The following is a 24,908-nucleotide window of genomic DNA, read 5'->3' on the forward strand; positions in this document are numbered from 1 at the left end:
TCTCAAGGGAAAAGGGTGTTGCTTCCCTTGGGATTTACATGCCATTTTCTATGGATACATTTTTCCCAGCAGCCACACCCTGTTGATACAAATGCTCATTAGTCACAAGAAATTTTAACTCCACCCCATATGCATCTTTCTCACTCATTGAACAATATATTAGACCCCACATCAATCTTAGAAACGTGAGAGAGCATGGTTGCGTGTGTCTGGAGCTATTAAACAATTTTAATTTCATAGACAAGTTATAACAAGAGAGAAAAGACTTCCAGTAGAAGCAGAACAGTTAAAGGGATTTAAAAAAAACAAAACATGAATGAACTGAACTGAACTGAACTGAACCACCAATGTAAACATCTTTATTTTAAAAAATAGGATTTTCTTTTCTCTTATAAACTACTGTTTTTGCAGTGGTTTTGGTCAAGAGTATTTACTAGTTTGTTATATAAGCTACATGGTTATTGGATTCATCACCATGATGATTCAGAGTTTGATTAATGTATTTCGACATCCTTCTTTCTGACATGGGTCACCAATTTCATCTCTGATTCATCTGATTCATCTCTGGAGTCCTGTTAGTCCTTTCAACGGTATAGGGGACAAGAAAACTGAAGAAATATGTTTAGATCTACCATGTGTTACTGTGTTTCTTTATGTATGGAAATCATACTTACTAAATGATTCACTATAGCTACATAGCTATTAATGCTATATAACAGATATAGAGCCAACATCTGTTAACCAGTTTTTCTATTATTTTAGATGCTGCATTCTACGTTTTAACCAATTATTTATTTTTTATAAAACAGTTTCTCTTCACAATTTTACAGTTTCTCTTTCAAACATGTTATTTTAAGGTAATATGGATTTATTAATTTGTTCATATTGTCATTTTTGTCCTAACTGTGCATGGAGCAAAATATTTTCAAGATTACTAGTAAATTTTAGTACACTACTGATTCTAAATTTCATTGAATTTTCAAGAATTGTAGTTAACATAATCCATTACATTACACATTTTAGGATAATATAATCGGGCTACTTTTATGATTACTTACTTATGACCCAACTCTTTTATCGCTTTTATTTAAATATGATGTAACATATTGATAAAAAATATACAAAGAGTAAGAAAATATATTCCATTTGTTGTTATTAACAATAAAGTGCATTAAACACAATACATCAAAGTTTCCCAAACTGGGGTTTGTGAAGGAACAGAGGGTTTGTGAGTGAAAAAGCTAATGAAAAGCTAATAATTAATAAAGTCATAAAAAATGTCAAACTTAAATAAATCATTTTAAAATAACATACACTACCAGTCAAAAGTTTTTGAACAGTAAGAGTTTTGATCTTTCTTCTGCTCACCTAGCCTGCATTTATTTGATCCAAATTACAGCAAAACAGTTTTTTGAAAACTGAAAATTTTAAAATAGTTTTACTATTTAAAAGCACTGTTTTCTATTCGAATATATTTTAAAATGTAATTTATTCCTGTCATCAAAGCTAAATTTTCAACATCATTACTCAAGTCTTTAGTACCATTCAAAAGCTTAGATTCAGTAAAATTTTTATTGGGTTGTGGAAATGAAAACGTTTATTTAAGGATGCTTTAAATTGATGTAATGATAAAGTAATGATAAAGACATTTGTAATCTTACAAAAGATTTATATTTCAGATTTCAGATAAATGCTGTTCTTCTGAACTTTCAGCTGTTTTCAACAAAATAATAATAATAATAAATGTAACAACAGAATATTAGACTGAGATCATGTGACTGGAGTATATGCTAAAATGCAGCTTTCAAATCACAGGAATAAATTAAATGTGAAAATATATTAAAATTGAAAGCAGTTAATTCAAGTATTTCAACATTTTTCAAAAGTTTTGCTGTACTTTGAATCAAATAAATGCAGGCTTGGTGAGCAGAAGAGACTTTACTGTTCAAAAACTGACAGGTAGATCAAAATAAAAAACTTACTAAGGAAATTAGACAGTTTAGTTGTTTACCTGCATGTCATGTCATTAACCAACGTCAGAGAACCATTAAAATGCTAGTGTGATACTTAATTATTAAAATATTCATTTTAAAATCTCAGGGGTATTACAAGTAAATACATTATATGAAAGAGGTTCAGATGATAAAAAAGTTTCGAAATCCCTGCATTACATGTAAATAAAAAAAATAAAAAAGTCAATACATGCTTAACTAACCTACTGAGTGATAATTTAAGGGAAAATGAATATGTTCATCAGTAGTTGATGCAATTTTGAAACATTTCCTAAAACTGAAATGATTTTTTGTAAATCCAGTGGTCAAATTCAGTGGTCAAATCTTGTTGCCACATGACTAATGACTGATCTCTGTGTAAATGTCCACAAAGCTGGAAGACTTTCTGAATGTATAAACGTGGTAGGTTATTTTAGAAAGAAACATTTAAAAGATGAAAAAGAGGAATTAGGGAGAATCAATAAATATAAATAATTGTTTTCTATTGTGTGAATAATATGCAATTTATGTAATCAATAAAAAAGTAAATGTAGTCTGATTACAATTATTTTAAAATGCAATTTAATCTAAGTACTTAACTTTTGGAATCTGATCACATATTCCAGATTACATGTTATCAGATAGCCTACTGATATATCAGTCTGGTAAAAATATTTTTGTAATATATGTGTGTGTGTGTGTGTGTGTGTGTGTGTGTGTGTGTGTGTGTGTGTGTGTGTGTGTGTGTGTGTGTGTGTAAAATGTCATTAATTTAAAAATGATGTTATTAAAAATATAACTATTCTATTCTATTAATTGACATTACCACTAATAAATTAGAAATCGGTTCTTTGAGACTACGTTTCCTTTTTTTATTTTCTTTTATTTATTACAAGACAAAAAACAACAACAACAATAAACAGCACGCCATTGAAATGCAATAACATAAAAGAAAGAAAGAAAAAAAACAGCACCTCAATCAGTAAGAAAAAGATGATCATACGCCGTAAGAAACTTGTTATTCTTGTTATCACCAATAAGTTTAAAAGAATGAACAATAAGTAAAATTTCTGCAAGAAAGACATCAAATCTAGGTAACATATTGAGAAATTTGGATTTATGAATAAAAAAATGTACAATGCAAAACAAAAAAATTAACAACCAGTTCAGTAGCATGGTCACTGCTAGAAAAAACGGAAATATTTCTTTAAGTGTAAATTTTAAATCACATTTTATAAAAGAAGATAGATAACAGCTTAAGTTCTCCCACAGAAATTTAACCTGATTGCAATAATCGAATAAATGAAGTAAAGTTTCTTCCTCAACTTTACAGAATACACTTTCTTCCAGTGTATACAGTATACAAAATTGGTCCAGAAAAATTTACATCTAGGGGATGTATATACTGAATAATGTAACATTCGCTTTATAAACCTACTGTTACATTTTTTATCAAGGAGACAAACTCCATCCAATAAAAGTTTGGGCATAGTTTTTTAGACTACGTTTCCCATGATTCATGATAATAACAATGACGTACAACGTTAGACTGCCCGGAAATGACGACGAATTAAGTGGCTCTTGCACTAATTTCAAAACATCCTACTGACTGCTTACTGATAACTTTACAACTGTGTTATCAGATTCACATAGATTTGCTTCCGTTTGTATTTTTACGCCACAAAAACGTAAAGAGTACTAGAGTTATGTAGCCGTTTTGTCGTCTTCATAGCGATTTCATGTGATGTGAATCATGGAGACAACCCCGATAAAACTGACACCAGCTAATGAAACTACACCGAACACAGCCCAGTCTTCTTCAAGCAGGTCAAGCGCTGCCAAGGTACATTTCATTCCCTTTATGTATTGATATCTAATATTTTCAGATGAAGCTAACAGTAGCAGCGATCTTATTTTCCGCAAAAACATAATCACTGACTTTACTGTCTAGACTTGCATATGATAATTATGTTCTTGTTGACATTTTTTTGCTTCAGTCCATGAGTTCCTCACTGAGGGAAAAGTTGAAAAGATCACGCCACTCATTCAGATCCCCTCTGAGTGTGGTTAAACGCCTTAAAATTGAAGAAGACAACCAGCCACAGACCTCACAACCGGGAGACACTAACCACAGGGTGACCGACGACAGAGACCCTGATACGGATGTCAATCGAAATGATATGAAGGAGCGAAGAGACTGTTCACACACAGCCGAGCCCGCCCAAAAAGAGTCGATTCAGCAATGTGAGAAGCTAAGAAAAGCAGTGAAGGAGAAAACAGAAACCTTGCGAAGATTGAAGATGGCTAAGATGTATAGAAAAAAGGTAAACGTATTTCTAAGTGAAGTATTGCCAGTAACTGTCATTAACGCAAAGGATGCTGTTCTAAAAGTTTTTCTTTGTTTGTCTTTTCTCCTAGAATGACCTGACCCAGCTGCAGAGACTTGTAGACAAATGGAGATCCTGTGTTCAGTCTGTGCTGTGTGAACTACAGAGTGAATTACCCACAGAGGGAAAACAACTCAGTCTGTCTCAGCTTATAGACAACTTTGGGTTAGATGACAAATTACTGCATTTTGACAGAACAGAGGAAGACTTCACAGACACTTGAAATTCATCGTATTGTATTCAATATCTTGGTAATGTATAGAAAGGTTGCAATAGCCTTTTTGGAAAAGGTTGTTCATTAATATGTTCAGACAGAGTGATCATTCAGATTATATGTGGAACAGATGAGACACTGTGAATTTTGGTACGTTTATTAAACTGTATTGTTATTTATTGCACATTTTCTTGTGTTCTTATGTCACATTTATGTAGTGAAATATTTTTATTTTTCAACCCAAACCTGTAATAATAAATATCATTAACGTATTCCAAATCAGTTGTAGTGTAGTTGAGAAAGAGATGGGAAGTTCTTCATACGCAGTTTCTCAAGCTCCGCTCTCAGAATCAGTATTTCTTCAGATTGTGCTCCGGCTATGTTCAACAGCCTCTTTCTCAAGATGATATCTTGGTAGTTCCTCTCTGCCTCTGTCTCCCGATTATCTCCCATTGCTGGATAACAACATTTAGTGAATAAGAAAACATAAATCAAAGTTATTGGGCCTTATCCATGAACCATGAGGAGAATGTACATTACAAATCGTACTTGCACTACCACTCAAAAGTTTTTGAATAGTAAGATTTTTAATATTTTTTTAAAGTAGTCCCTTTTGCTCACCAAGCCTGCATTTATTTGATCTGAAATACAGCAAAAACAGTACAATTTTAAAATACCATTTAAAATAACTTTTCTGTTTGAATATATTTTAAAAGGTAAATTATTCCTGTGATTTCAAAGCTGATTTTTCAGCACCATTACTCCAGTCTTTAGTGTCACATGATCTTCAGAAATCATTCTAATGTTCTGATTTGCTGCTCAAAAATAATGCATTATTATGTTGAAAATGGCTGAGTTGAAATTGTTTCAGGTTTCTTTGATAAATAGAAAGCATTATTCTGAAATAGAAATCTTTTGTAATATTATAAATGTCTTTATCATCACTTTTGATCAGTTTAAAACATCCTTGCTAAATAAAAGTATTCATTTCTATAACTATTAAAAATAATTTAAAAAATGATACTGACTCCAAGCTTTTAAAATGGTATAGTAGCTTTTTATTTCAGCTAAATGCTGATCTTTGGATCTTTCTATTCTTCAAATAATTCAGAAATTTTTTTGAACAGCAAATCATCTTATCAGAATGATTTCTGAAGGATCATGTGACACTGAAGACTGGAGTAATGATGCTGAAAATTTAGCTTTGATCACAGGAATAAATTGCATTTTAAAATATATTCATATAGAAAGAAGTTATTTTAAATAGTAAAAATATTTCACAATATTACTGCTTTTGCTGTACTTTGGATTCTTTAAAAAACATGAAAAATCTTACTGTTCAAAACCTTTTGATTGGTAGCGTAATACTTGACTTATTTTGGTAGTATTTAAGTACAGCACTTTGGTTAGCTTTGGCGGTTTTTAAATGTGCCTTGCTTTATTTGAAATAGAAACCTTTAAGTTACATTTAAATGTCTTTACTGTCACTTTCGATCAAGTTAATGTGTCCTTGCGGAATAAAAGTGTTATTTCTTAAACAAAAAAATAATAATTAACAGTAGTGTAGGCCTATGTAAGTATGCATTCATGAATGATTAGGAATCTCTTCTCATGCTTTATGAATAAGGCCCCTTGTGCTCTAAACTACAAAGTAGTCTATTTTTGCTAAAAGCAAATAGCTTCTTTAATGGCACAAGATATAAAGTCAGTTACCAACAGCCTCGTAAATATTTCTTCTCTCTGTGACGGTTATATCCGTGTCAGCCACTTTCAAGTCGAGGGCTGCGTTCTTCTCTTGCATTTGCACAACTTGTCGGTCCAGGTGCTTTATCTGTTTTTTGCAAGTCTCAACTTTCTTTTGATGAGTCTGGGCAAAGAGTGAAACAAGCCAAACTTTTATATCTGTCAATGAATCTGATTCATGTATTCATCCAGACTGAATTTACAACAAGCTAACACCTGTGCTGAGAAATATGCTTCTGGAAAAGTTATTGTATGCCTAATATCTTTGCTAGGTGCTTAAAAAGTAATGAGCAAGTTTACCATTTTCTGTAAATCAAAGGTCGTCTCCAGAGTTGTGAGCTGCTTTGACACCCTGTTGTCATTATTTGTTTCATTTAGGTACTGACGTGAGAAAAAAAAATACAAAGAAAGAAATATTTGTGATTGTCATATTATGTCATTCAATTTCACTTTAAAGCAAAGACAAAGGTAGTCTTGAGTCATAGTGTCCTATTCCTTTTTAATTTTCACTATTACTTTGTCAATCATATACACTACCAGATTTTTCATGTTTAAAAAAAAAAAAAAGTCTTTTCTGCTCACCAAGCCTGCATTTATTTGATTTAAAGTACAGCAAAACAGTACATTTTAAAAATATTTTTACTATTTAAAATAACTGCTTTCTATTTAAATATATTTTAAAATGTAATTTATTCCTGTGATTTTAAATCTGACATTTTAGCATCATTGCTCCAGTCACACGATCCTTCAGAAATCAATCTAATATTCTGATTTGCTGCTCAAAAAACATTTTATTATTTTTATTATTATGTTAAAAACTGCTGAGTAGATTTTTTTTAGGTTTCTTTGATTAATAGATATTCAGAAGAACAGCATTCATCTGAAATAGAAATCTTTTGTAACATTATAAATGTCTTTATCATCAATTTAAAGCATTCTTAAATAAAAGTATAAATTTCTATAATAACTTTCCCCCCCGAAAAGTGCAAAAATTCAGCTTTGATCACAGAAATAAATTACATTTTAAAATATATTCAAAAAGTAAGCAGTTATGTTAAATAGTAAAAATATTTCGCAATATTACTGGTTTTGCTGTATTTTAGATCAAATAAATGCAGGCTTCGTGGGCAGAAGAGACTTCTTTAAAAAACATTAAAGATCTTACTGTTCAAAAACTTTCGACTGGTAGTGTACCTGCTAGGTAAAAGACACTAAATGAATGAAGTTACTTTAAATGAAAGACTACAAATTAAAATCTGTACATACGTCTTGAATCTCCTGAGTGATGCGCAGGGTCTGTACGTCTCTGGCTTTATTGCTGAGATCCTCCAGCTGCATTCTCATTCTCCTGTGATCCCATTCCTGCTGTATGATTCCTTTGCGGAAGTCTTTACACTCCACCATGCTGGCGATCTTCTGATCTCCTAAAGCCTGATAGATAAATCAGTAAAAGATATTTGACATTTTGATTAATTAACCTCAAACTGAGAATACAATATTAACTAAAACAATAAATGAAAATCTTGTGATAAAATATCAGAATTGCCATTGTGTATTTATCAAACAATGATACATTTATTTGTTGAAATAATCTAATTTTATTGCTCTTTATATGTCATTTTAAGCACTTCTAATACAAATGGCCATTGATACAGATTTCGTTTTGTGCTTAGTTTCTGGCTGATGCACAAAAACAATCAGCAATATTCAAATGGATGCACACTGATTATGAATAAGACTATAATTTATATTGTGAGAGAAACTGAAATGAAGAAAAAGAAGTAATTCTGTGTACCCTGATGGTGCTGTTAAGGTCCTCAATTACTTTGCGATGCATTAGCAGAGCGTCGGTATAGTCAGCGATGAAATCTCCAGCCTCCACTTCCACCTGACCTTGCTGTAGAACAATCTGCACCATACTGTCTAGTCGAAACCTCATCAGTTCCTCACAGATGCTAGAACAATGATAGCAATTAAATTATTTGGTCTTAAAAGTAATTGGCCAAAAGTCTGGGATCAGTAAAATGTTTTTATGCTAATCAAAGCTGTATTTATTTGATCAAAAATACAGGAAAAACTAATATTGTGAAATATTATTGCAATTTGTAATATTGATTTCCTATTTTCTGATTTCCTTTAGAAATCATTCTAATATGCTGATTTATTATCAGTGTTGGAAACAGTTGTGTTGCTTAATATATAACACTTCTAATATGGAGAAAAAAAATAGTACATATATAATTTCTTTTTGGGGGGGACCTATGTTACTTTTTCAGGATTCTCTAATCAATTAAAAGTTTAAAAAGAACTGTTTATTTAAAAAAAAAAATTTAAGAAATTGATACTTTTATTCAGCAAGAATGTGTTACATGAATAAACAGTGATAGTTAAGACTTATATTGTTAGAAAAGGATTCTATTTTGAATAAATGCTGTTCTTTTTTTACTTTTCATTCATTCTGTTGTGCTGCTTAATACTTTTGGAACCTGTTTTTCTTTTTTCAGGATTCTTTGATGAATGAAAAGTAAAAAAGAACAGCATTTATTCAACATAGAATCCTTTTCTAACAATATAAGTCTTAACTATCACTGTTTATTCATGTAACACATTCTTGCTGAATAAAAGTATCAATTTCTTAAATTTTTTTTTTAAATAAACAGTTCTTTTTTAACTTTTAATTGATTAGAGAATCCTGAAAAAGTATCATAGGTCTCCCCAAAAACTAAATTATATATATAAACAATTTTTCTTCTCCATATTAGAATTGTTATATATTAAGCAACACAACTGTTTCCAACACTGATTATAAAACAGCATATTAGAATGATTTCTGAAGGATCGTGTGACGCTGAAGACTGGAGTAATGATTCATTTGCTTCAAAGGAATAAATCATATTTTAAACTATATTAAAATAGGAACCCCTTTTTTTTTATTGTAATAATATTTCACAATTTTTTTTTTCCTATAGTTTTTTATCAAATAGATGCAGCCTTGATGGGCATAAGAAACTTCTTTAAAAACATACTAATCCCAAACGGCAGTGTATATACTCAATAACATCCTATTTCCAGTGCACACTGATAGCCTTCTCACCTATTAAGTTCATCAATAAGATTTTTTATTTCAAGTTGAGCTTTCTGGTCCTCATCTGTTCTCCTCTGAAGAAAAGCCTGCATCTCTGCCAGGGTTAGTGCTTTTAGTTTGACCTATTGGAGTCAGCATTAAAAAATCCTCAGGCAATTTTGGATTTTGAGGAACATGGCTTAAGATGTGATTTGCGTGACTTCTAGCACATTACCTTTTGTTCACTTTCAACTTTAGCCCGTCTGGCCAGGCAAAACCTCTCCCACGCAACTGGATCTAATTCTTCCGGCATGTTCTCTGGAGTGTCCAACTCTTCCATGGCCTTCATCATCAGACAGAGACCATCAGATGGTGCTGTTCCTAATAGCGCCCCCTCTTTAAATTGGTTATTTTCAGTCTGTGTTTTCATCCTCTGAACCCTGTGAAACAACACCATTACTTGTTACTAGACAGACAATCACATGTCTTACGCACGTGCCTTATAAAGTTGCAACTAATACCTTGGTCTGCGTTTGTAAAGCTTATAGAGCTGGTCAATTATGTGCCCAGGGACATCAAAAAACTCTTTGCGAAATCCTTTGTCGAGAAGCTTAAAAAAAGGCAGATGATTTTTAATGAAAACTTTCTTGATGAGAGCATCATGGATATGCATATACATACATGTTCATAGTCTTACTTTGTCCTCAGCGACTGTGTTATCATACTCCTCTCTGAACTCATCAACAATCTCTTTGTGTTTTTTCAATTCCTCCCCAATTTCATTCTGACAGAGAAGACAGGTGACTCACACATTTAAACATGTGCAAAACAATCTTACAGGAATGGATTAGTGTGCCATACAAGTTTGTTCTTGCATGAAATTTTTGTCTCCTCATCAGGAACATTATAATTGCCTGAAGGTACAACTGCCAATTTCTGACGTTATATAGAGTTACTGTGAACAGACAACAGTAGGGCTGAACAAGAGATAAAAAAGACAACATCTATAGATCACCTTTACACTTCGTGCCTTTTCAAGATTAAGGCTCAACTGTTTCTTTCTGCTTAGGATCTCTTCTTCGGTTTGAATGGAGTGAACCAGATTTGCAATCTTGAACTCCTCCTAAAGGATAAAAACTCACAATCTATAAGTAGCTCGTGTGCAGTTACATAACTACAGTGTTTGCAGGTCACGTGATTGAACACAATAGGCCCCTGAAAAGATGACATGCTACTGCATGTACTGTATCATCTTACTTGGTATATGACCATCTCTGATTTCACCTTCCTTTCAAACAGCTTTGTGAGTTTTTCATCAAACATCTGGGTAGCCTCTTTAATAGATGTCAGCAGTTTCTTCATTTCTGTCTCTAGTGTCTGAAGAAACAGGGAAAGATGTCTTAAAATGATTAGGGAGTGATTGCTATTAAGAGTAGCTCATCCAAAATGCAGATTGAGCATCAATGATGCTTGTTTTTGCATTTACTGTGACAGACTTTGAGGTAGCAACTTTTGCAAATCAAATTTTATGATGTCTGTTCCTCACAAAACATTATTGTATGGTTTCAGGTGATTTGTAATATAATACATGCGCTGTATTTACCACCTTGTTTTTTTTATCATTTTTGAAGCCTGACAATTAAACCCTAAAGGGATTTTGATGAACTATCCCTGTAAGGTGTGATCAAAGTCATACCTTTCTGTATTTCTCTTTCTCCTCGCTGAGCTCCTTTGCCTTTTTCTCAAACTCTTTGAAGCTCTTTCTCTCTTCTTCTGTCCATTGTATCTCAGGTTTAGACATGAACTCAGGCTGAGGTACATCCTGTAAGGTAAGCATATCTTAAATGTTACTTTTCCCTGAGTTTATCTTCTTTTTGGTAATTAAGTTTATGCATTTCAGTAAGATAAATTCTGCTCACCATCCTCAGCACGTCTTCTTTTTTGAGCTCCAGAACGCCACCCATCATAACACTGAGCGCTTGGTCTCTCACATTGTCAGACTGCAAGGAAAATGCAGAAGAGCTGTTATCATCTACAGCACGATACAACCTGGTATATCCATGTTACAGTTCTGCCAATATAAACCAGATTTCATATTTTAGTTTAATGCATTATAATACACTTTTCAAAAGTTCAAAAGTTTGGGATCAGTAAGACTTGTAATGTTTTTTAAAGAAGTCTCTTATGCTCTTTTGCATTTATTTGATCAGAAATACAGAAAAAACTTACATATTACAATATTGTTATTACAATATAAAATAATGGTTTCTAATTTAATATACTTTTAAATCATTTATTCCTGTGATGCAAAGCTGAATTTTCATCATCATTACTCCAGTCTTAAGTGTCACATGATCCTTCTTATCATTCTAATAATTTAATTTATTATTAGAATTATCAACAGTTGTCCTGCCAAATATTTTTTGGATCCTGTGATACTTTTGTCAGGATTCTTTGATGAATAAAAAAGTTAAAAATAACAGCATTTTTTCAAAATATAAATCTTTTTTAACAATATAAGTCTTTTTATCATTTTAACACATCCTTGCTAAATAAAAATGTTTATTTCTTTCAAAAAAGAAAGAATAAAAAATTACTGACCACAAACTTTTGAAAGGTAGTGTATATTGTTCGAAAATATTTATATTTTAAATAAATGCTGTTCTTTTTAACTTTTTTACATCAAAGAATCCTGAAAAAAGTATCACATGTTCCAAAAAAATATTTGGCAGCACAACTGTTTTTAGCAACGATAATAATTCAGCATATTAGAATGATTTCTGAAGGATCATGTGACACTGAAGATTGGAGTAATGATGCTGAAAATTCAGCTTTGATCACAGGAATAAATTAGATTTTAATTTACATTAAAATAGAAAAACGTTATTTTACATTGTAATAATATTTGACAATATTACATTTTTTGACCAAATAAACGCAGTCTTGATAAACACAAGAAAACCTAAAATATAAAAAAATATAAAAAAAATCGTACTAATCCCAAAGTTTTGAACGGTAGTGTATTTGATCAAAATAAATGGTTAAATATCATTACAATTTAAAATAACTCTTTTCTATTTTAATATATTTTAAAATTAAACATTTCTGTAACGGCAAAGCAACATTTTCAGCAGCCATTACTCCAGTCTTCAGTGTCACATGATCATTTTGAAATCACTCGAATATGTTGAAACCATGATACATATGATGAATACAAAGTTCAATCTTCTGTAATATCATAAATGTCTCTTTTCGATCAAGTAAATGTATTCATGATGATACTTTTTTTTTCTTTAAAAAATTTGACACCAAACTTAAAGTGTATAAATTGATTAAAGCAAGTGTTTTTCATATGAATATATAATTATTAGATTAAAAATTCATGGAGGAATAGATCATTCAATTTTTATAAAAGTAAACAGCTATGTTAATAATGGGTTATGATGGGAAAATAAGTAGTTAGCTAACTGTTAAATGCACACCTGTTGTGAGGTACAGTAATGTTATACCTTGGCTGCAAGCCTTTGCCGTTCGCCTTCCTCTCTTAGCTTTTCTTCTTTTTCTTTCTGCTTGGGGGTGAGGTATTTCTCAACCTTGATCTAAAAGCATAAATTTGGCTGTCAGGCCTATTGTGTAAAATAATAAATCAGCATTTGCCATAATGAAATAAATGAAATGGTATAAAATCTATGTCAGTTTGAAATGTTCAATGTCAATGTTCAGACACATCTAGTAGACCAATAAAGGTAATATAAATCCTGATTAGATCTTTTAGACTCTAGATCTTTTAAACATTTTAGAGATTGGCTGTGTTACCTCTGAGTCGGTCACAGTAAGAGCTCTCTCAGGACATTCATTATCCGTAAGTTTAGGCTCCCACAGGGTCTCACTAAGGTCCAGCTCGATCATAATCTCAGAGATACGCTTGTTCTTCTCTCTAAGGCGGTTGATTTCCTGTTGCTTCTGCTTGTAAACTGCCTCAAATTCTTTGTTGAATGTGCTCTTCACTTTGTAGATAATATCCTTCATTAAACAACCATGGAATATATCAAATGAACAGTGGTGGACCATACTGTATGACCCCTTTTTTTACAGTTTAAACATTTTATGTACTCAAAATGGGATGCTAACACCCCAAAAAACATCAAGTTTAAGTATCAAGTATCTGGTATAAATAAAAGAAGTCATCACCTTCAGCAAGGTGATTTGGTTAATTTTCTGCTCTCTGATGTGTAAATTAAACTGGCTGTAGAGATTAGGATTGACACCTCCATATAGAGCACTCAGACTGCCAGTCAGAGCAGGACTCTCGGTCTTACTGTCTTCTTCATCCTCTTTCTCTTTGTCTCCAGAGATTGTGTTTAAAATCTTCTCTTGAAGCTATGAAGAACATTCATGTTATTTGTGTGAAATAACAGAAACAAACACTGTGCCAAGGTACGCTGTGGTATGTTTAGTATTATGGTTACTATGGAGGAATCCATCCCAACAGCTGACTCATTATTGTTTAGTAACACACAGTACACTTACTTGTGAATCTTCCTGTTCAATCTGTCTCATGGTCTCAACCCTTTGAAGCTCTGCAAGTTCATTGTCAGTGCGCTCCTTCATGGGGTAATTCCTCACCTCATTTTCTGAATGAAAGGCCTGGGGGCAACAAAATGCATACAAAGACACTTACACTTGGCAGCTGTGTAGTATTTCTAGTTCCAGGTATGCCAGGTGAAATCGATGAATGTGGATGCTATTAAATTTTTGTTCCCATACTTTCTATGTAGACTACAGACCTTAATGGCTTTCCCTTTGACTTGCATTAAATCCCAGCATTCCTTCTTGAGGATCTCCCTCTGATAGCACTTAGCCAGATTCTCCATCGCAATCTCTTTTCTCACCTTAAACAAAACAAATACACATCTAAAATTGTTAAAAATGTTTAAATAATCTGCTCTTCATCATCTGTAAATAGACATGTTTACCCTGGTAACTTCCTGTTCTCCCTCGAGCTGCAGCCTCTGTTGCTCTTCCACATCCAGGTTAAATTCCTGGTGCTCAAGTTTCTCCATGTCTGGCAGACTCTCATTTTCTTCCATCATTGCTTTGATCTGGAGTAATACACAGACAATTCAGATTAACCTTTCAACTTCAAATGTGAAACAATAAAAGGTGGATGATCCTTTCTCTTACTGTGTCACGAAGGACTTTGATGTTTTTTCTTAGGTTCTTCTTTGTCTCTGTAAACTGCTGGGTCTCCTCTTGGAGAACCTGTTTGGAAAACACTGGACTCATGATCCTTTTATTAATGTATTTTCTTTCAGTTATTCTATTTCTCACTCAAATAAGATGCTTGATGTTTGTGGAAACCGGTATCATAACAATCTTTCAAAAGTTTGGTGCTGGTAAGATTTTTTTTTTTTAATTCTCTTTCCAAGAATGTATTTATTTGTTCAAAAAATACAGTAAACCAGAAATATTGTGAAATATTATTGCAAATAAAAATAAGGTATCTATTTTAATATACACTTCTAGTCAAAAGTTTTTGAACAGTAAGATTTTTAATGTTTTTTAAAGAAGTGCTCACCAAGCCTGCATTTATTTTATCCAAAATACAGCAAAAGCAGTAATTTTGTGAAACATTTTTACTATTTAAAATATATAATTGAATATATTTTAAAATGTAATTTATTTCTGTGATCAAAGCAAAATTTTCAGCATCATTACTCCAGTCTTCGGGGTCACATTATTTACAAGTTATTCTAATATGCTGATTTGTTGTTCAAGAATTTTTTTTATTATTGTTATTATCAATATTTAAAACAGTTAAGGAAATTTTAGAAAGATAGAAAGATTAAAAGATCAGCATTTATCTGAAACAAAAAGCTTTTGCAACATTATACACCACCATTCAAAAGCTTGGAGTCAGCATCATTTTTGGTAAATAAATTATAGAAATTCCTACTTTTATTTAGCAAGAATGCTTTAAATTGAATTGAATGTAATGATAAAGACATTTATAACGTTACAATAGATTTCTATTTCAGATAAACGCTGTTCTTTGGATCTTTCTATTTGTCAAAGGAACCTGAAAAAAATTTCCTTGGCTGTTTTCAACACAATAATAATAATAATTGTTTTTTGAGAAGCAAATCAGAATATTAAAATGATTTCTGAAGGATCATGTGACTAGAGTAATGATGCTAAAATGATGCCTGTGATTTCAGCTTTGAAATCACAGAAATAAATTACATTTTAAAATATATTCTAACAGTTGTCTTAAATAGTAAAAATATTTCAAAATTGTACTGTTTTTGCTGTACTTTGGATCAAAGACTTCTTTAAAAAACATTAAAAATCTTACTGTTCAAAAAATTTTGACTGGTAGTGTACTTTAAAATGTAATTTATTTCTGTGATGGAAAAGCTGGTTATGCAGTCAACTGATTCACTATTGCAGTAATAATAATAATAATAATAATAATAATAATAATAATAATATGAATATGAATATGAATATAAATCTTAATTTTTTAATCTAATGTTACATAAGGTTGTAACACCTTTCCCTTTACCACATCAGTAATTAATTCATTTACGTAAATATATTTTGTAATCTCAGGGACGTTTTTCTCCTGGAGGCCTGTGATTAACCTTTTTAAACTCATAAAACCAGAAACACAAAATGTGTTGTAACCTGAAAAGAATTAGCTGCCAGCAACAAATAATGCTGTATTATAAAACTTAGAACAATAACAAGGCAATATTATATTTTTAATTAAACAGAACACACAAATAAATTCAGAAACCAACCACATCTAGTTTTCCATCAAGCCATGTAGAACTACTCGGGGATACAAAATTGTTTTCCTCTTGTTCAGCTTCATGACTCATCTTTCCCTGCAGGAAGAATTTTAGGACAATTTATATTCTGCGTACTAAGAAACAGAACACCTCTCCAGTAAAACTGCTTAACCAAGTTAGAAAACGTTAGAGAACACTGTGTTTCTATACTTCTCCTGTATGAAATGATGAACATCTGGTCAGGGATTGCATCTGTGGATCCCAGTCAGTCATTCTGGAGAGAACTGTGTTTTCTGAGGATACTACTGACTCAAAAGAATCAGCAACTGACTGAGCATACTGGGTAGCTGCATTTGCTTTGCCAGCCCCAGAAAGCCTTAACCTGTTTGAATGCATTGCAAGGACAAAGATGCTTCAGGTCCAGCTTCAAGGACAAAGCATAACATTATTTATCGATTTGATGTTTTACTGAGAGCCCTGAGCTCACCTGAGCCTGCTGCAGACGAGCGAGCCATCCCTCAGGCCTGTGGTGATGAGGGTCTGACTGTCCGGGGTGAAACAAACAGATCCGACTCCACCCTGCCAAGATGAGTGGCACTGCAGCTGCACATACCTGTCCTGCATGTCAAAAGCACACACATTTACATGCTCCTCAGATATTTGGGCAGTTTCCGAGAAACGTGTTTCTCCTAGCCCGGTAATCTTAAACATGGATGAACTTGTAGAGATTGGTTTTAACAAACAATACCATTGTTGAGATCTCACAAACACGCAGCAGTCCATCCCTGCCAACCGTTGCCAGCCAGGTTTGATGTGGGGAGAGCTGTAGAAAGGCAGGACTCAGTAAATGGCCCCCTGCCTCCTTCTCCAGGCTCAGGTGAACTGCTTTCTGTGCATTAGGGGGCTTTTCTCCACTCTGTATATCACATGAGAAGCCGTTAGGAGCAGTGCCAAAAACATAAAATAAAACTGTCATCAGACTATGGGTGTTGTCTGTATTAGCACCTCGGGGATACAGAAACTTTGCAAGACTTTCCTCTGTTGGCAGTAACCAAATATCTTGTTTATTGCCAGGACACAAGAGCAGAGAGTGTGAGGGATTTCATATAGGCAGCTGTGCAGGACATCTTTACATAGACGGCCATAGACATCCACACAACCTGTTGAGTCTGGAAGTGGTACAACATTATCAGAAGCAGTGCTGGAATTTTTGAATGTCCAGCATTTTTTACAGAAGATTTTTTTACAAGCAAGCCTCAATTATAGTGTGTTTTTGTGTTTTTCTGATACCTGTAAGCTCTTGCACAAACAACGTCAATAGCAGAAGCTGATTTCCCTCATTGATTTCTCTCTCTGTCTTGCTGCAAAGCACCAGCACTTTAACCTGTTTACTTTCCTTGTGGTACTGAGTGGAAAGGCTTACAATGGCACCTGGAGCCTCTGGAAAAAAACGTAAAAGGACCGTTTAGAAATGACTTCAAACTTTAGGCAAAAAAGTTAAATATAATACACTTTAAAAGTTTGAGTTTGGTAAGATTTTTAAATGTTTTAAAAAGATCCATCTTGCTTATTTGAACAAAAATACAGTAAAAACAGTAATATAGTGAAATATTATTACAACCAAGAACCTTTATTATTATTATTATTAGTGTTAAAAAAATTGCTTTTTTGTGCATTCTTTAATATATAGAAAATTCAATAGAACATTTATTTAAAATAAAAATCTGTCACTTTTGATTAATTTAAAGCATCCTCATTAAATAAAAATATTATTATTTAAAAAAAAGACTGATCCCAAATAAAGAGAATTTAATAGTAGTGTATTTCATCCTAAAGATTACCAATCCATCCAATAATTTCAAATCCTGTTGATGGCCTTGCGTTCAGCACAAACATGCGTGAGTCTGATGCTCCTGAGATTAAGAAGTTGCCACCTTGATCAAACCTGTTGAACAAATATAATAGACAGTATTCTCAACATTCTGTTCACATTGCTCCGGTTCACAAGAAATATGATATTCAAATAATCACAGTGCTGTGAAACTCACACCAAATGGTCTACAGGGATGTGGTAGAGATGAACTCTGTGAACTAGTCTGGGCTTTTGTTTTGCGGTCATTTCCACAAATAGGACGTCTCCAGTGGCTGTCCCTACAACAACATACTGTGCTATGGGGCAGCATGCCATACTGGTCACCTGAAGAATAGTCATACACAGATTTATGTTCAGCAGACTTATTCAGCTGACTTGGGAAAAATAACTACTGTGCGTGTCATATAGAACCTCCGGTTATAGCACTTACATGTGTTTGCAGAGAGATGGAGCCCATGCAAAGTCCATCATCCAGGGCCCAAAGCTGTATGTCTCCTGCTTCTCTGACTGACTGTAACAATGAAGATACATACATTTCATACACTATCAGTCAAAATTTTTTGAACAGTAAGATTTTTTATGTTTTTTAAAGAATTATCTTCTGCTCACCAAGCCTGCATTTATTTGATCCAAAGTACAGCAAAAATAGTACAATTGTGTACATGTACAATTACATGATCCTTCAGAAATCCTTCTAATATTATGATTTGCTACTCAAAAATAGATTATTATTATGTTGAAAACAGCTAAGTAGATTTTTTCAGGTTTCTTTGATGAATAGAAAGCTCAGAAGAACATCATTTATCTGAAACAGAAATCTTTTGTAACATTATAAATGTCTTTTTCATCACTTTTTATCAATTTAAAGCATCGTTGTTAAATAAAAGTATTCATTTCTATAATTTCTTTCCTAAAAAAAATATACGGACTTTAAGCTGTGTGTATAATGCGTATGTTACAAAAGCGTTTTATTTCAGATAAATGCTGATCTTTGGATCTTTCTTTTCACCAAAGAATCCAGATAATAATACTAATAAGAAAATGATAATAATAGTAATAAAAATAAAACAATAAAACAGCAAATCAGCATATAAGAATGCTTTTCTGAAGGATTATGTGACACTGAAGACTGGAGTAATGATGCTGAAAATGTAGCTTTGATCACAGGAATAAATTACATTTTAAAATATATTAAAATAGAAAACAGTTATTTTAAAATAGTAAAATATTTTAACACGTTACTGTTTTTGCTGTATCTATATTATATTTTAATATTTGTATTCTAATACTACACTATTATAATATGTATCAGTATGTTTATTGTGATAAATTAACTAATTGACACTGCATGTTCTTTTACCAAACAAATGCTTCTGTCCGTGTATAATGGAGAAACAGCCACAAAATCTCCACAAAGTACATCCAGAACTTTGACAATTTTATCATTCAGCAGTGGTTTGAATTTGTAAACACAGCCCTGTGAAGCAAAACCAGAATTATTAATTTTGCTTCAGCATTGTCATTATTGTATTGTATTGCATTCTAGCATAAATATCCATCTTTTTCTTCACGTAAGAGTGGGCGCTGCCATTTGTACATTTTATGGGTTTGGCTTCAAAACAGCTAATTTTGCTGCTTGATATTGCAAATTGGTGTGTTTTACTATATTATTTTAATGTATTTTACAGTTTACTGTACGTTGTTATTCTTCTTGTTCTTTCCCTATAGCTTCCATGTTGAAGAAAAAGGTGGATAAGAATATTGTGTTTTTATCATGACATTTCTGACAAAATTTTAAATATTCTATTAATGTAATGTAAGTTATAATATAACTGTATTTACATTAATATTATTTTAATATGAATCATAAAAAATAAACTAACATGATAAAATACAATTAAAAATACACTAACATCATAAAATATAAACACTTACTGTATTAGAAACTATCAGCAGTGTCTCACCATCAGGGGAAAAACATACAGTTGAGGCTGCCTCATCCAAAGCCCAAGTCTGCACTACCTCCAATTTGTTTCCTTTAATTTGTATGTTTCGTAAAATGCCTTCCTGTAATGGGTTTGGAAATACTCTTGAAATTATGTCTCACTTGAAAAGAAATTAATGTGTAGTTTCAGGGCTCACATGGGATCGAGTGATAATAAAAAAATTCTTACCACTCCTGCAGCAAACAAATTACAGTCTTGCATTACCAAGCTTTGGAAACTGCCTTCCTGGATGGACGTTTCACTGTCGTCTGTGATGTAAAATAAAACAAATGCAATTAAATCAAGCTCTCAAAAAGACAAAGAACTAAATTAAGTGTAAAATTCATACAAGGTAAAAAATTGACATGAAATGTTCTGATTTGATATGTATCAAGTATGAGATTACCTGTGGGGGTTAATTCAGGTTGTGGTTTATAAAGGACAGAGACAAGCAAAGTGTCAGGATTCACACAAAGCAGGAAACCTTCCTTGGAACCAACATATAGGTCAGACGTTGACCAGCAGATGGCACTTGGACACAGTTTTGGTTTTATTTGTTTCAAAGGCTGTGGGACAGAAACATACCATGATGTTGTGACGGTCCCCATGTGAAAATAAAGTGTACTTGAGTGCACAAAAAATACTTAAATACAAGAAAGTACATTAGTAGTACAATCTTATATGTCCTAAAATGTACACCCAGGTGAAAAAAAATGCACTAAAATACAATTTATTTAAGTACACTTAAGTGCGCTTCCCTAATGCAGTGGTTCTCAATCCTGGTCCTGGGGGACCCCTGCTCTGCACATTTTGCATGTCTCCCTTATTTAACACACCTGACTGAGATCATTAGCTGATTAGTTCAGTTCATGGATCTCTCTCCTCATGAGCTGATGATCTCAATCAGGTGTTAAATAAGGGAAACATGCAAAATGTGCAGAGCAGGGGTCCCCCAGGACCAGGATTGAGAACCACTGCCCTAATGTACCTAAATTGCTCTATTTTCACACACTTATTTTGTACTTAATATACTAAAAGTTATTCTTTGGTACTTCTTAAGATAAACTTAAGATCATCTAAGTGTACTCAACTGTGCTATTTTGACACCATGAAGATGAACTATCTTAGCATTTCCAAAAGTGTATTTTGTTACCACTTTCAATACAATTGAAACATATTTCATAAAACTTTAAATATACTAATTATACATTATACATCATTTTTTTCACCTGGGTGTACATTTTAGGACATCCTCAGACCTCAGTCATACAACTAAAAGGTATCATGCCTCAGACTAAATGGCTTCAGTCACAGGACAAAACGGCATTGTGCCTCAGACTGAAAGGTTTCAGGTCTGAGAAAAAAAAGGCGTCAGGTGTCAGGTCTCGTACAATTAGACATCGGACGAAACGGACTCAGATTAAAAGGCATCAGACAAAAAGGCATCAGACTAAACGGACTCAGATTAAAAGGCATCAGACAAAAAGGCATCAGACTAAACGGACTCAGATTAAAAGGCATCAAACAAAAAGACATAAGGCGAAACGGACTCAGAGTGTGACGTCACGCATGCGGTTCAGAACAAGCAAAGTGGTGTGGTACGTCATTTATTCTGGACTTGTTACTATACTGAACAATTCTGGGAAAATGTTAGTTCATTTATTAATAATAATATCCAGCAAGATGTATCCATTACTTTCAAAGGCATTATTTTAGGACATTGTGATTCTGACTCCACTAAAAGCAATGCTTGTTTTGTTATAAATTAATTTTTTTCTTTGTAAATTTTATATTCACAAATGTAAATTTACCAACAACAAATCACGTTTTTTTTTTTTTTTAAGAATTCAAAAATTATCTATTTCGTTGTCAGAAAATAAGAAAGCAAGAAGAACTATTGTTTCATTAAATGCTAAACTTATTAAATTGTATACAGAGGAAAAAATGCATTTTCCGAGTACTGTGTGTATGTTTAAAAAGTTTATAATATTGCAGCTAGCTAGCTTGTATGTTGCCAAATAATACTAAAGTTACCCTTGCGTTTTACTACAAATACAACTGTGGTTATACAAATGGTAATCAATACACAAAAAAAAAAAAAAAAATTTCGTAAAGTTAACTTTGACCATTTCACCTGATGTCTTTTTGTCTAATGACTTTTAATCTGAGTCCGTTTAGTTTGATGCCTTTTAATCTAAATCTGTTTCGTCCGATGTCTAATTGTACGAGACCTGACACCTGACGTCGTTTTTCCTGAGACCTGAAGCCTTTCAGTCTGAGGCATGTTGTCTTGTCATTGTATGACTGAGGTCTGAGGAAGTCCTAAAATGTACACCGTACTTTTGATTATGCTATGTACTTTTTACTTAATCGTAAAATATTGTAAAAAAAAAAACAACAACAACAAAAAACACATCACTTAAAGGGATAGTTCACCCAAAAATGAAAATTCTGTCATTATTTACTCACACTCATGTCGTTCCAAACCTGTAAGACCTTCGTTCATCTTTCAAAACATAAATTAAGATATTTTTGTTGAAACCACTGATGTCACATGGACTTTTTTTTTTTTTTACAGATGTTCTCACTACCTTTCTGGGCCTCTGAGCTCTTAGATTTCTTAAAAAATATCTTAATTTGTGCTCCGAAGATGAATTAAGGTTTTACGGGTTTGGAATGACATGAGGGTGAGTAATTAATGACAAAATTTTTGTCTGAATTATCCCTTAAATACAGCACTAATAAAAAATATTCAGGAGAACTACTGGTTTATAAGAAAACACTCTACTGGAGATACAACCCATACCACAAAATTGTCAGCTCTGTCCCCACTCAATCCAGCGATTGCTGGAATGGGCATCTGAGGACCTAAATGTGTCAGCTTCCTACTGAGAATATGAGAGAGGTTTGCTTCACACTCACTAACTGAACCATCAGTGGTGGGGAGATTGATAGCACTGCCAAGAAAGCATAAAGAAAGGATAATGGGTAAAATAAACAATGTCTGTGCATTAATCCCACTGTTGACATATGAAATCCATGTGCAAATAACAGTGACATCTGCTGGAGAGACTCTACCTAGGTATTATCAAATGATAGCTGTCACATCTTTCAACATTCCAGATGGTTAGAGACCTCACATTTACAGCACAAATTTGACACCAGTTCATGGGGTTAAAAACCAATGCTGTGACGTCCTCTTCCAAAAGTGAATGGCTACAAAGTTGAGTGCTGCTCTCCCAGTTCCTAAATAGTGGATATTAATAATATTAAAGGCAAAATATAAACAATTGCTGTAGCAAATGTCAAACTAATGCAAACATGCATTTTACCATAATGTGATGGTGTGATCAGGCATGGAGGAAGCACAGATTAAATAAGGCCCAGTATCACACAATCCCAAAGCTGTATAGCCCAGTTTGGTTGTGCCTAAAAACAAAAGAAAAATCACTAACACTAGACTTTTATACATTAATTAAAAATTTGTGTGCACTAAAACAGTTTGAAAGCAACTACAATCGGCTCTGGAAGCTTTTTGTTTAAGGAAACTCAAAATGTAAAAAATGACTGACCTTTTAGTTCGCACATCAGCTCAAGCTCTGGATAGTTGTAGACAAAGATGGAAGGATTGAGTTTGAGGTCAGAGAAGGCAAAACACCTGCGATGCCCACTGGCTGTAAAGGCCCCAATACCAGAACCAGGACTCTGAAGAGTCTTCCTCAATTTGGTTTCCACATTGAGGAAAACTATGAAATTCCCGCAGGTGTAGCATGTTGTTTTCTTGTCGACAAATCTAAATGTGTCATCGTTGAATCCTTGCACCCAGCTTATGCATAGAAATAAAAAAAGTGGCATTATTTACTAGGCCTATTTAATATTATTTTGTATGCACTCTCATCTTCGCATTGAATACATTATTTTGTTTGTTTTTTATATAGTTTGTGTTTTTTGGGTTAATTTTAGGAACGTTGGAAATGCATTTTAGTTAACTTTATATGATAGCACCCGCGTTATTTACAGTGTGTTTTCTGCTCAATGCTAGTACTAGCTAGCTATGATACTGATGCAGAACTTGTTTTTGTTTTCCAGACAGAATAACTTTACAGGCTTCAAATTAATTATCTGCTATGGAAACAATGCTAAAGATTGTCCAAGTTTTCTTAAATAAATGATTCGTTACTTACTGAACTTCCAAGTTTCCCAGCACATCCATTTCAATCCGTCAGCTCACCCTCTGAGCGTGCGTCTGTTTCCATAGTAACCCACAGCACGCGGACTTTTATTTTATTTTGATTAATTGTATTAATTTTATTTGTTTTAATATAGTGTAACCTTGTAACATACATAACATTTTGTAATATTATTGGGTAGTGTCAACAATTAGTTAAATACATATATAACTATTATTATTATTATTAATTCGTTAGCTAGGTTGTTTATTTTAACGACATGTTTATGTCATTTTATACAAAAAAAACTGGATTTTGTGTGTGTATATATATACACTACCAGTCAAAAGTTTTTGAACAGTAAAATTATGTTTTTTAAGAAGTCTCTTCTGCTCACCAAGCCTGAATGTATTTGATCCAAAGTACAGCAAAAACAGTACAATTTAGAAATATTTTTACTATTTAAAATAACTGTTTTCTATCAGAATATATTTAAAAATGTAATTTATTCCTGTGATCAAAGCTGAATTTTAACTTTTAATATTCTGATTTGCTGTTAAAAAACATTTATTATTAGTATTTTGTTGAAAACAGCGTAGAATTTTTTTAGGTTTCTTTGATGAATAGAAAGTTTAGAAGAACAGCATTTATCTGAAATAGAAATCTTATGTAGCATTATAAATTACTT

General features: G+C 32.8%; 2 protein-coding genes across 2 annotated transcripts; one reads left to right on the forward strand and one right to left on the reverse strand.

Annotated features, from left to right (window-relative positions):
* The first annotated feature begins 3,147 nt into the window (after positions 1-3,147).
* sfr1 (SWI5-dependent homologous recombination repair protein 1) lies at positions 3,148-4,601 on the forward strand. Its single transcript, XM_073835033.1, has 3 exons — positions 3,148-3,834; positions 3,989-4,315; positions 4,410-4,601. The coding sequence occupies exons 1-3, from the start codon at positions 3,745-3,747 to the stop codon at positions 4,599-4,601; spliced, it is 609 nt and encodes a 202-aa protein (XP_073691134.1). The 5' UTR covers positions 3,148-3,744.
* Positions 4,602-4,854: 253 nt separating this feature from the next.
* Positions 4,855-24,264, reverse strand: cfap43 (cilia and flagella associated protein 43). The gene is given in 38 exon segments (XM_073834636.1): positions 4,855-5,047; positions 6,306-6,459; positions 6,636-6,716; positions 7,602-7,766; positions 8,131-8,290; positions 9,430-9,542; positions 9,635-9,839; positions 9,921-10,009; positions 10,097-10,183; positions 10,415-10,522; positions 10,657-10,776; positions 11,096-11,221; positions 11,319-11,399; positions 12,909-12,998; positions 13,216-13,422; positions 13,591-13,779; positions 13,930-14,046; positions 14,187-14,291; positions 14,376-14,501; positions 14,584-14,661; positions 16,203-16,289; positions 16,389-16,569; positions 16,681-16,811; positions 16,942-17,109; positions 17,199-17,362; positions 17,484-17,633; positions 18,035-18,138; positions 18,242-18,390; positions 18,497-18,577; positions 19,427-19,543; positions 20,002-20,133; positions 20,241-20,320; positions 20,458-20,617; positions 22,858-23,008; positions 23,130-23,297; positions 23,384-23,480; positions 23,624-23,877; positions 24,236-24,264. Coding segments are annotated over 38 exon segments (4,980 nt in total). The 3' UTR covers positions 4,855-4,871.
* Positions 24,265-24,908: the final 644 nt, after the last annotated feature.

This window comes from Garra rufa, chromosome 2, assembly GCF_049309525.1.
Source record: "Garra rufa chromosome 2, GarRuf1.0, whole genome shotgun sequence".
In the NCBI taxonomy this organism is placed as follows: domain Eukaryota; kingdom Metazoa; phylum Chordata; class Actinopteri; order Cypriniformes; family Cyprinidae; genus Garra; species Garra rufa.